Here is a 13,024-nt window from a genome sequence, read left to right as displayed (position 1 = left end):
GCTTAATCTTAGAGAAGTGAAAATTTCAAAAGACAAAAATGTCTCACATCTACCATCTTTTAAATAAAACTTCAAGTCAAATTTCTTTTAGCAACAAAAAATAGAGTATATTTGACTTTGCCACATCAAAGTGATAAAAATCTACTTCAGATTAAGAGATACAGAGTTCAACTATAGTCAGAAAAATCTCTAGAGTTATGGAGGTAATGATTTTATACTTTAATGTTAGTATCTGTAAATCTGGACATACTTCAGTTTAAGTATCAGTAATTGCTGTTTTTTTCTTTACTGTTTCACACAAAGAAGGAAGACCATCAAAAATATATTAGAAAGAAGATGAACAGGTTAAAAAAGTGAAGCCTAGTATTAAATATGTATAAATATAACTTTAAAAATTCTACTCTTTTGTCTTTCCCTGTCAAAACATAACTAAGCACAGATAGACTCAGCTCACCAAAAGATGAATAAAAGCAGATGCAGGAATTTTTGGAAAAGTTATAATAAAAACACTGCTAGGTTCTAGATTTTTAGCCATCTGAGTAGCTATGATTACAGATGTGAGCCACTACGCCCTTTCTAAAAAAGTTTTTTTTCTTTCTTTTATCTGGTGGTGGGGCTTGAATTCAGGGCCTGGGAGCTGTCCCTGAGTTTCTTTGTGCTCAAGGCTAGCATTCTACCATTTGAGCCATAGAACCACTTCCAGTTTTTAAGTGGTTAATTGGAGATAAGAGTCTCATGGGGACTTTTCTGCCTGGGCTGGTTTTGAACCATGATCCTCAGATGTCAGCCTCCTGAGTAGCTAGGATTAGGGGCATGAGCCACCAGTGCCCAGCTGAAAAAGTATTTTTAATTTTAAAAAGTCAACTTAATTTGAAATAGATTTATCTCAATTTGTTATCTTAATCTGAAATACATTTTTTATTACTTAGCTGTGGCAAAGGCAAATACATTCTATTTTTTGTTGATAAAAACAAATATTAGTTGAAATTTTACTTAAAAGATACTAGATGTAGCCAGGTGCTGGTGGCTCACGCCTGTTATCCTAGCTACTCAGGAGGATCTGAGGATTGCGGTTCAAAGCCAGTCCAGGCAGGAAAGCCTGTGAGACTCTTATCTCCAGTAAACCACCAGAAAACCAGAAGTGGCGCTGTGGCTCAAGTGGTAGAGCACTGGCCTTAAGCTGAGGAGCTCAGGGACAGTGCCCAGGCCCAGAGTTCAAGTCCCATGACCGACAAAAATAAAAGATGCTAGCTGTGAGAAACTTTTGTCTTTTGAAATTTCCATAATTTATAGTCTAAAGAACTTTCATAAATTTATAACTTAGAAAAATTCCTGAGAAAAACTTATAGGAGAAATTTAGTGACAGAACAGAAAATATACCATTTTCTCATTGTAATGTATAGGTAAATATATATGAAAACTTAAGTTTGTTCCTCATTTCAGAAACCCAGGCTGTGGGAGAGGCCAGGGGTGTGACATCAGAAGTCTTCACCATGGAAAGGCAGGCACAGAGGACTGAGGCTATGTTATGATACAGCATTATAACCACCCCTCCTCAAGCCCCACCTCACCCAACTCACTGTCCCTGGTGTTAGGGATTGAACCAGGTCCTCACAAGTGCTAGGTAAGATATATATCATATATGTATATATATACATATGTATATCCATATATATATCTCATTTTATATGGATATATATCCATATATATATATACACATACACATATACATATCCCCCCAGGCCACATCTTCACTTCTTACAATCACCACAGAATTTAGCTGTCAAATACATATTACCCATAATTTCTGCTTTGCTGCTGTAAACTCCACCTGCACCAGTGGTCACCTAAACTTGTTTGGTTTTTCCCTTTGTGCAGTTCCACATCCGTACCAACAGTATTTCCAACTGTGGCTGCATACTGAATCATGTAGAGAGCTTTAAAATATACTGATGGCTAAGTCCCAGCCCCAGGGACTCTCATTTAATTGATTTGGGGTGCAGCCTGAGCAATGAGATTTTTCATAGCGCTCCAGTGATGCTAATGTACAGCCAAAGCAGAGAGCTACTATATCATAAGGCTTCTTTGACCTTTCTCCAGCTTTCTCTGTATCCCTTGAGGGATTCCTTCTAGTTCTTCATGTTCATTTTCATCCACAGGGAATAGAAGACAAATGACCAAATTTCCCATAGTACTGCTACATAGCATACACAAAAACCTCAGTCCAGAGACACTGGGGACATATATTATTCTTCTACCTTATGTTTTGCAGCACAGCCAGACCTAAGAACATAAAGCCTTTTGCGAGAAGAAAGAGGCCAGACACTCCTTACAATTACTTTAAGAGTCTTAACCTCCTGGGAACGCTAAAGAGTGATTAAAATCCAGCTGAATTAAACTCAGGTGGTGGAGGGGGGCAGTGGAAAAGAGAATGAATTCTTAGTTTCAGACAACAACAGGCTTTTAAGTATTTAAGTAGTAATTCTCCTACCTCTCGTTGCTGCTGGTTCAAATTATGGGAATTTCTTTGGCAAAGTGCAATCGTCTCTACAATGGTACCTTCAACATCCTTCAGTGAAGAATCTTCTTCAGTACCTAGAGGCAGAAAGAGTAAGGTATCCCCTAAGGATATGCACCTTACAATTTCAGAGGGTCTTGAAAAACTTTTTCTTTGTGTAACTTTAGTTCTCTATTCTGTAATTCTGATATTGAGGTTTAATAGACTCTAAAACAGATCTTTCTGTGTAGTAGGAGTTTTCTATATAAATGCCTAACATTCGAAGTACATACAAAGCATACTATACTTAGCACTTCAATATGCTTTACTTACAGACATCTGTTTGTGGATTAATTGGAAATTTTCACTTTTCTTGGTCTACTATTGCTTCTTTCATTTTTCTGGTATCAAAGTTTGAATTTAGGGCTTTATGCTTTCTCACTTTGCTTGCCCTGCGGGCTATCACTTGAAGTACACCTCCAGCCTAACTTTTTGCTGGTTATTTTCGAGATGGACTCTCTCAGACTTTTCTGCTGGGGCTATCTTTGAACTGCCATTCTCTGGATCTCAGCTTTCCAAATAGCTAGAATTACAGGTATGAGTCACTGGCGTCCAGCTTTTCCCTTTAATCTTTAAATATAGGCATTTCTCTAAGATTCTGTCTTAGGTTCTTTTTGTCTTTTCACTTTTGAATGATTTCATCCACTTCTGTGGTTTTAATTTTCAAATATACACTTTAGCTTTCTTCCATTTATAATCTGCTAGTTGAACTTTCAACTTGGACACAATCTCCATGTGGAAAGCTTGAAAGCACTCTGAACTTTCCCATGTGGAAAACTCAACTTAATTTGCTTATTTTAAATCTGTACCAAAACCAAACAACCAAACCAAACCAACAACTATAAAAGTAAGTAGAGCTCTGACCCTAAGTAATAAAGACTTGGGCTCATCTACCCTCCCCTTTCTCTGTGTTCTGGTGTTACCAGATTTTATCTGGTGACCAGTGAAGCCCTTCCAGGCTCACGTCCTCCTTTATCCCTAAATGCCCCTCCTCTGCTTTGTCTACCTAAGTCTTTACAATCTGACTTCAAAGGTCTGTCACACCTTTACTAAACTCTAATTCATGGGCAATGAAAGTTTCCCCTAATTTTCCAAATCCCTTTGCCACCTTTAGTGCACCTTCATACACTGCAATTGACTTACATTAAAATTTTATTTGCCTGGGCCTCTTTCACAAGACTGCCAGTTTTTAAGGGAGGGAGGACTTTGTTTTGACCATCTGTGTATTACCCATATGAACTAAGTACAATGTCTAGCAATTACTAAATTCTTCAAAATTCTTAAGCACATTGCCAAAATTGAATCTGAAAGCTGGCTATTACTAGACTGGTTATGAGACCATTACTGGAAATTTATACTTATTTAATTAAAAGAAATGACTTCTCTTGATATACCACCAATAAATCATTACAGTAATTTGAGAAAAATATACTTCTTACTTTCCCCTCAGTTTTCCATGCATTATCTGAAAAATTCCTCTTTTTTTTTTTTTGGGTCCGCTCGTGGGGCCTGAACTCTGGGCCTGGGCGCTGTCCCTCAGCTCTTCAGCTCAAGGCTAGCACTCTACCACTTGAGCCACAGCTCCACTTCCGGCTTTTTTCTTTTTGCTTATGTGGAGCTGAGGAATCGAACCCAGGGCCTTGAGCATGCAAGGCATGCGCTCTACCACTGAGCCACCTTCCCAGCCCCTGAAAAATTACTCTTATAACATGAAGTCTGAGAAGAAAAATGTCATAAAATGCCATGATTAATAGTCAAAACAATTAAGCATAACTTGATAGTTAAAAAATAGTAATTAAATGTCTAGGTGGATTATCAACACGGAAAAGTCAATGAAGTAGTTACTGAAGCTCAAAAAAAGATTAAGCATAGTACAAATACAATACACAAGCTGGGTGTTGGTAGCTTATGCCTATAATCCTACCTACTCAGTAGGCTGAGATCTGAGGATCCCAATTCAAAGCCAGCCTAGACAGGAAAGTCTGTGAGAATCTTACCTCCAAGTAACTACAGCTGTGGCTCAAATGGTAAAGTGCTAGACTTGAGGAAAAAAAGCTCAGGGGCAGTGCACAGGCCCTGAGTTCAAGCCATAGGACTGGCACAAACAAACCAAAACCAAAGCAATACAATACATAGACTCTAGTAACTATGACTTAACCATGAAGAAACATAGATCAATTATGCATTGTTAGCCTAACCTCCTCTACCTTAGGAACCACTCTGTTATCTTAGGACTTGCTGTAAAGCATGGCCTTTCCCCAAAATCTGATGATACAAGCATTTCCCCGAAATTAGCTGATTCAGGCCTTACCAGGTGACTCAGGCATCAGTAACCATAAATCTTAGCCCTGCCACAACCACATATCCCACTCTCACCCCCCTCATATTTCACCCAGTATAACTGAGCTTGTAGTCCCCTTTAGCTGCTAATCTCAGCAGAGGAGGTAGCCTGTCAAGTTACTGACATTAAACTTCTTTGTGTGGGATCATGTGTCTGAGTGATCTTCTTGGGGATGCCTTTCATGTATAGAGAAAACGTGTATTACAGAAATGTGTGGCCAAAAAGTTTAAGAAATACATTGCATTAGAGGTAGGATAGGCTAAAAATCACCTACCAAAGTACCTTCCAGCAGGATATTTTGAAAATGTGCACCTAATCTCAGCTACTTGAGAGGTGGGATAGAGATTCTTAGGCTGAGGAGGCAGGCCTGAGTAAAAGTACAAGACCTTATCTTAAAAATAAACTAAAAAGGGGCTGGGAAGATGGCTCAATGGTAGAGTGCTTACCTTGCATGCATGAGGCCCTGGGTTCGATTCCTCAGTACCACATAAGCAGAAAAAAAGCCGGAAGTGGGGCTGAGGCTCAAGTGGTAGAGTGCTAGTCCAGAGCTGAAGAGCTGAGGGACAGCACCCAGGCCCAGAGTTCAGGCCCCATGACTGACAAAAAAATAAAATAAAATGAAAAGCAAAAGGAGGAGAAGTGTGGCTCAAGTGATAGAGTACTTGCCTAGCAAGTGTGAGGCCCTAAGTTCATTCCTCAATAACACCAAAAAAAAAAAAAAATAGGGTAAAGAATTTGAAAGCTTTTTTCTTCAAAGAAGATAAACAAGCAGCCAAAAATAAAACAAAAAAGATGCTCAACATCGCTAATTATTAGGAAAATGCAAATCAAAACTATAATGAGATACTATCTCAAATCTATTAGAACAGCAATTATCAAAAAAGAATAAAGAAGCTAGGCAACAGTTGTTCATGAGTGAAATCTTAGTTCCTCAGGAGGCTGAGATCTGGAAGACTACAGTTCAGCTGGCCCAGGAGAAAAGTCTGTGAGACTCTGTCACCAAAATAATCAGTAAAAGGCAGTGCTGAAAACATGGTTCAAGTTGTAGTGCATCAGCTGAGCAAGCAAGTATGAGTTTAAACAATAGTTCCATCAGAAAAGCATTAGGAAGCAAAGAAGAAAAGTGGTGGGGCTGTAAAAAAATTATCATCCTTATTCACTGGCGATAGTGATATAAAATGGTACAACTATTATGGAAACTATCACAGTGCCTCAAAAAATTCAAAACAGAGATAGGTGTCTCAGTAGTAGGACATTTACCTAGCATGTGTGAGGACCTGGATTCAATCCCTAACATCACATGAAAAAAATATAGAAAGGAAAGAAAGAAGAAGAGAAATAAAATAAAATTATTATGTGATACAGCAATCCCAGACCTGGTTATATACCAGAAATGGAAGCAGGGACTAAAAATGATATTTGCACACCAAAGTTCACAGCATCACCATTCATAGTAGCCAAGAGGTGGAATGCCAAAGGATGAATGATAAACAAATGCGCATATGTGTGTGTGTGTATATATATATACACACACACACATATATATATATATATACACATATATATTTCAGCTTCAAAAAGGAAGAAAACTGACATATTTTCCAACATTTATGGCCTTAAAAACATCATGCTAAGTGAAATAAGCCAGTTAACAAAAGAATGAACACTGTGTGATTTTGTTTGTATGATTTCAATAAAACTCAGAAAGAGAACAATAGAATAGTAACTAGAATGACAGAAAATTCTCTAGAATAGTAGTTTCCAGAGACTGGGGGAGTAGGGAATAAGGAGTTACTGCTTAATAGATTTCCAGATGGGGAGATGAAAAAGTTGAAGCTAGCCAGGTGTTGATGGCTCATGCCTGTAATCCTAGTTACTTAGGAGGCTGAGATCTAAGGATCATGATTCAAAGCCAGCCTGGGCAGGAAAGTCTGTCATCTCCAATTAATCACCAGAAAACAGGTAGTGACACTGTGGCTCAAGTGGTAAAGTGCTCACATTGAGCTGAAGAACTCAGGGACAGCACTCAGGCCCAGAGTTCAAGCTCCACAAATGATCAACTGACCAAAATAAAGTCGAACCTAGATGGTGGCAATCACAACACTATGTATTTTATGCTACATATATTTTACTATAATTTTTTTTTTTTTTTTTTTGCCAGTTGTGGGGCCTGAACTCTGGGCCTAGGTACTGTCCCTCAGCTTTTCAGCAAGGCTAGAGCTCTACCACTTGAACTATAGCGCCACTAACGGCTTTTTCTGCTTATGTGGTGCTGAGAAATCGAACCCAGGGCCTCATGCATGCAAGGCAAGCACTCTACCACTGATCCACCTTCCCAGCCCTTACTATAATTTTTAAAAATACTTAAAAAATGTCAAATCCCACGATAAAATTTTTAATTATTTGTGTCAAAGGCATTCAAGATTCGAAACTGTCAACTTTAACTGCTTTGAGTTAAAATCCTATAGATTCAGTATGGAAACACTATTACTAATTAGAAACTCTCATTTACTGTTCTCTGGCACATTACACCAATTTTAAGGGTGTTACATACTTCATTTATACATAACCAATGTATAGAAGTACAACCGAAAAGATAATCTTGTAGCAGTGAATAGTGACCTGTTTCCTAAATACTAAGCTTGACCAACACTTAGTATACTAAGCCATAGAGATTTATATGTTTTCTTATTATGAACCTTTGAGAATGAACTAAAATCTGCTAGTGTTAAAGTGGATAAGCAGTAATTATACAGATGAACTATTATCATTATAACTAATAAAAGCAGTTTATTTTAACAAAACCTTTTAAAACATGGGGTCCTTGGGGCTGGGAAGGTGGCTCAGTGGTAGAGCACTTGCTTTGCATGGGTTTGATTCCTCAGCAACACATAAGCAGAAAAAAAAAAAAAAAAGCCGGAAGTGGCGCTGAGAGTGCTAGCCTTTAGCTGAAGAGCTGAGGGACAGCGCCCAGGCCCAGAGTTCAGGCCACACAACCAGACCCCCCAGAAAATTAAAAAAAAACAAACAAACAACAAACAACAACAAAAAAAATGGGGTCATTGAAGAGAAAAACAATTATAAATTATGTTCAAGAACTTACTTTCACCTTGATGTGTTATCTCTTGAAGTTTGCTTTGTAGTCTCTAGGAAGTAAAAAGAACACAAGAGGTAACAAAAACATTTTTATCCACTCTTTCTTTCTTTCTTTTTTTGGGGGGGTCTGGTCATGGGACCTGAACTCTGGGCCTGGGCGCTGTCCCTCAGCTCTTCAGCTCAAGGCTAGCGCTCTACCACTTGAGCCACAGCACCACTTCCGGCTTTTTTCTTTTTGCTTATGTGGTGCTGAGGAATAGAACCCAGGGCCTCTGGCATGCAAGGCATGCGCTCTACCACTGAGCCACCTTCCTAGCCCCTCTTTCTTTCTTTCTTTCTTTATGCTGGTCCTGGGGCTTGAACTCAAGGTCTGCACACTGTCCCTGAGCTTCTTGTTGTTCAAGGCTAACACTCTACCACTTGAGCCACATTTCCACTTCTGGCTTTTTGTTTTATAGTTTAGTGGAGATAAATGTCTCACAAAATTTTCTGCTTGAGCTAGCTTTGAATTGTGATCCTCAGATCTCAGCCTCCTGAGTAGCTAGAATTACAGGTCTGAGCCACCAGTGCCCGGCTCCATCACACCTGTAATCCTAGCAACATAGGAGGCTGAGATGTGAGGATTGCTGTTCAAAGCCAGCACAAACAAGAAAGTCTGTAAGACTCTTATCCCCAATAAACTACAAAAAGCTGGAAGTGGAGCTGTAGTTGAAGTGATAGAGTGTTAACCTTCAGCAGAAAAAGTTCAGGGACAGCACCCAGACCCTGAGTTCAAGCCCCAGGATCAGGGAAAAAAAAAAGAATAGAGGGCTGGGAAGGTGGCTCAGTGGTAGAGCGCTTGCCTTGCATGCATGAGGCCCTGGGTTCGATTCCTCAGCACCACATAAGAAAAAAGAAAAAAGCCGGAAGTGGCGCTGTGGCTCAAGTAGTAGAGCGCTAGCCTTGAGCTGACAGCACCCAGGCCCAGAGTTCAGGCCCCACAACCGGACCCAAAAAAAAAAAAAAAAAAAGAAAAGAAAAGAAAAAGAATAGAATGCTCCCTTATTGTCATTCAGAAACAAATATTTGTATATAGCTAACAGTATGGAAAAGGCACCTAAAAGATCAAGTGTCCCTTATTTTGTCTATATATGCATCTTTTATACACTGCCACATAGTTGTCACTGACACCCCTCAGGACAGAAATGAGTATTAGGACTTACCCATCCTTTGCATAAAGTTATTCACTCTAGTGAATTCTAGATCTTTAGATGACTCTAACTGATAGTCTAAAGGCTTCTTAATATATATTGAAGTTGATCCTAATATATTTCTCTACCTAAACTTTGTTTTCTTTTTTTTTTCTTGGAGTTCCCTATAGGCCAAATTCACAGCTAAAATCATAACTCAATACCTATTCTCACCAACCTTATACAGAGTCAAATGATCAGTAAGTTCCTGTATTTATCCTGTTTCTTTCCATCACTACTGCCACACTGATAGCAAGCTCACCTACATACACCTACACCAACCACTACAATGACCTTTCAAAGGCTCTGGGCATCTCCCTCCTCTGTAATTCACTTTCTGCCTATTTAGTCACCATAATAGTCTTCATGAAACAAGTTAGTTCCTTATTTTTGACTCTCTACTGATCCCACAAAATCTGTTCAAATCTGAACTGAGTCTTTGTTTTGGCCTATATGTGGTTTAATTGAGCCCCAGTAAAGCCACTCTCCTTGTAGCCTACACTTCTTCATATTTTCAAGGCTTTGCCAGTAATGGTCTTATACCCTGCCAGGATCTCCTGTATCTTCTTCCCATATCTAGGCCAAGAATGCTTTTACTTATCTTTTAATACTAGGTTCATACTATTCCCACAGAAAAACTACAAAGAAAAAAAAGAGATGTAGGGGTAATTTATAGATTAAAAGAAGAGCCTGCAACAAAAGCTTCTGTGAGGTATTCTTTGCAGGCTGTTTTAGAATTGTATGGCTCGAAAGAAAGTAGAAGCCAATATGGAACACTTTTTTGATATAAGTAGGACATCTCTCACCTACTTCTAACTGGATGACAATACAAAAAGAAAACTCACATGACACCTTATGCCATCAGTATGGCTACTATGAAAAACACAGAAAAAAGAAGTGTTGGAAAGACACACAGAGCAACTGTAAGCCTTGTGCATTCCTGGTGATGTCATTCACAATAGCCCTATGGTGGAAGCGACCCAATGTTGTTTGAATGAACAAAACATGGTACATACATGGAATGAAATGTCCACCTTTAAAAAAAAGGGAAAAAATTCAAATATGTATTACAGCTTGGAAGAACCTTAAAGATATTATGCCAAGTGAAATAAGCTAGAAAGAAAAGGTTAACTATTTAATGATTCCACTTGTATGAGATAGCTAGAAAGATAGAAAGATAGGTAGATAGGTAGATAGGTAGACAGATAGATAGGTAGACAGATAGATAGATAGATAGATGATAGATAGATAGATAGATAGATAGATAGGAAAATGATGGCTACCAAGGGTTGATGTGGGTAGGGAATGGGAAGTAATGTTTAATGAGTATCAGGTTTTTAACTGGGATTAAAACTTTCTGGAGATAAATGGCAGTAGTGGTGGTGGTTATATAATAATTTGTCTACACTTTGATCTACAAGACTAGCACATTTAAAATGACTAAGATGGTAAATTTTATACCATATGTGTTCTATAAATAGTATTTTATATTTTTATGCCATTCCAGAGGCTTGAACTCAGGTCGCTATCCTTGTGCTTTTTTTGCTCAAGGTGGGAGCTCAACCACTTAAGACACAGCTCCAAACGCTTTTTGGTGGCTAACTGGAAAAGAGTCTCATGAACTTTCCTGCCCAGAGTTAGCTTTGAACTGAAATCCTCAGTTCTCAGCCTCCTGAATTGCTAGGATTACTGGCATCAGCCACTAGCACCTGGATCTAAAAATAATTTTAATGGAAAATTATTTTATCGATAAAGCACCAAATACTGGTGAGAATATAAGACAATCAAAACTTTTAATACATTATCAGTCGGAGTCTAAAATGGCAGAACCTTTTAGTACAGATAACACTTGCTTAAGAATATAGCAGATTTTATAACAGCCAAAAAATCTAGAAATAGCCCAGATATCACTCAACAGAATAGCATAATCACACAATCACACAGCATCAAATTACTGATAAAATAGAAAGAGATAAGTCTTAGAAACATTATGCTGGGAAAAATACTTATATACAACAACTTATCAGATATTGAAAACAATCATAAGTGATTTTTTTCTGGGAGTTGGGAGCATGAAGGGACTTTCTGGAGTAAAGGCAAGGATTCTTATGTTCTGAGGGACTTAGCTTACAAAAATAGGTGCATTTGTCAAAAAGCTCATCAAATTTGTAGGTTTTATTTATTTTTTGGTGTATATAAATTTTGTCTAAAAAAATGCCACCAAGACATACCAAATTCTAGAGTTGGATGTCAGTGGCTAACATCTGTAGTCTAACTATTCAAGACTGTGAGGCATGGAGAATGGTGGTTCAATGTCAATACAGGCAGAAAAGACTGTGTGAGTCAATTTTCAATTAGTCAGCAAAATGTTGTGCTAGAGGTATGGTAGAATATAGCAAGAGTACAAGGCCCTGAAGTAAACCATAGCACCAACACACACACACACACACACACACACACACACACACACACACACACACACACACACACACACACACACACACACACACACACACACACACACACACACACACACACACACACACACACACACACACCAATTCAACTGTAATCAATAATACACATTATAAAAATATTATTAAGTAAAAAGTACTTTGTCTAAAACATCATGAAATATAAGAAGTTAAAATGGACTTATGAATTGATACAAATATGACAAGAAAGACACAGTCAAATGTTACCTCTAGCATTATCAAGAAAGCACCATGAATATCTCCTTTCTTTTCCAATAGATAAGCAGTGACTTCATGGAGCTGATACTTCTGAGTAATCTAGGGGGATAAAAAAGGTAAATATTCTCATTTATAATCCAGTTTTAGAGAGAGGAGATCCTGGAAATGATCTGTACAACCTGGGAGGGGAGTCCAGGGAGAGGGAGGGAAAGAGGGAAAAAATGAGGGTGGGGTAACAAATTAGACAAGAAATGTAAATACTACCTTTTACCCCTCTGTATATCACCTTAACAATAAAACCTCCCAAGACAGTAAATAATTCATTCCATTGTAGTATGTTGTTTTAAAGTGTAATATATAAATACTTGACTTTCTAGTTTTATAGTGGCCCATTTGGCAGTTCTAATTGGACAAAATTCATTTTTAAATTGCAATTTTTAAAGAATGTTTTGCATCTGAATGATGTATATCCACTAAAGAGAAGCTAACATATACACATAAACAATAAAATATAAACTAGAAATTAATCAAATGTAATTGCACATAAAATATTTAGAACAAAATGATGAAAATATACTTAGGAAGTCTTATAAAAGTTAATGAACTAAGAATATCTAATCGATTAAAAAGATCAAATAAGTACAGAAAATGACAGCAAATAAATAAACAAGAACGAAGTTTGACAAGTGCCTTGGAAAAGGTTAATAAAGCAAAAAAAATACTTAAGAGGAAAAAGGAGGTTCAAATAACACATTAATGGGTTTAGAAGATCAAAGGAGAAAAATATGAATATCTCAAAAAATATAGAAAATCATTTGGTAAAATGCAGCACCTGTTCATGACAAAAACAAACACAAAATACTTACCAAAGCTAGAAATAAAATTTTTAACTTAATAAAAGTTATCTTTCAACATCCTACAAGAAATACCATATTTCATTCAATGGAAAGTATTTGGCATATTCCTGTAAAACCAGGACCAAGGCTAGAAGGTATCACTGTTTTTATTCAATAACTGAGAGCCCTACATACTGGGTGAGAAAGATTGGAATGAAAATTTTCATAAAGTGAAAAAAAATCTGCCACCATTTTTAGGAAATATCTCCATA

The 13,024-nt window shown here is 37.6% G+C and overlaps 1 protein-coding gene across 2 annotated transcripts in view; it reads right to left on the bottom strand.

Moving 5' to 3' along the window:
* Positions 1-13,024, bottom strand: part of Vps8 (VPS8 subunit of CORVET complex) — a 228,588-nt gene that overhangs the window by 64,301 nt on the left and 151,263 nt on the right. For both annotated transcript variants that reach the window (XM_070029739.1, XM_070029740.1), the window contains 3 exons: positions 11,926-12,015; positions 8,002-8,044; positions 2,492-2,595 (listed from right to left, as the gene is read on the bottom strand). In XM_070029739.1, the coding sequence (XP_069885840.1) occupies positions 2,492-2,595; positions 8,002-8,044; positions 11,926-12,015 (237 nt within the window). The remainder of the gene's footprint in view (positions 1-2,491; positions 2,596-8,001; positions 8,045-11,925; positions 12,016-13,024) is intronic.

The sequence above is a fragment of the Dipodomys merriami genome, unplaced genomic scaffold, assembly GCF_024711535.1.
Source record: "Dipodomys merriami isolate MVZ:Mamm:240054 unplaced genomic scaffold, mDipMer1.0.p SCAF_2, whole genome shotgun sequence".
Taxonomy (NCBI): Eukaryota; Metazoa; Chordata; class Mammalia; order Rodentia; family Heteromyidae; genus Dipodomys; species Dipodomys merriami.
Note: the sequence above shows the minus strand (reverse complement) of the source record. Positions and strands in the feature narration are given on the sequence as shown.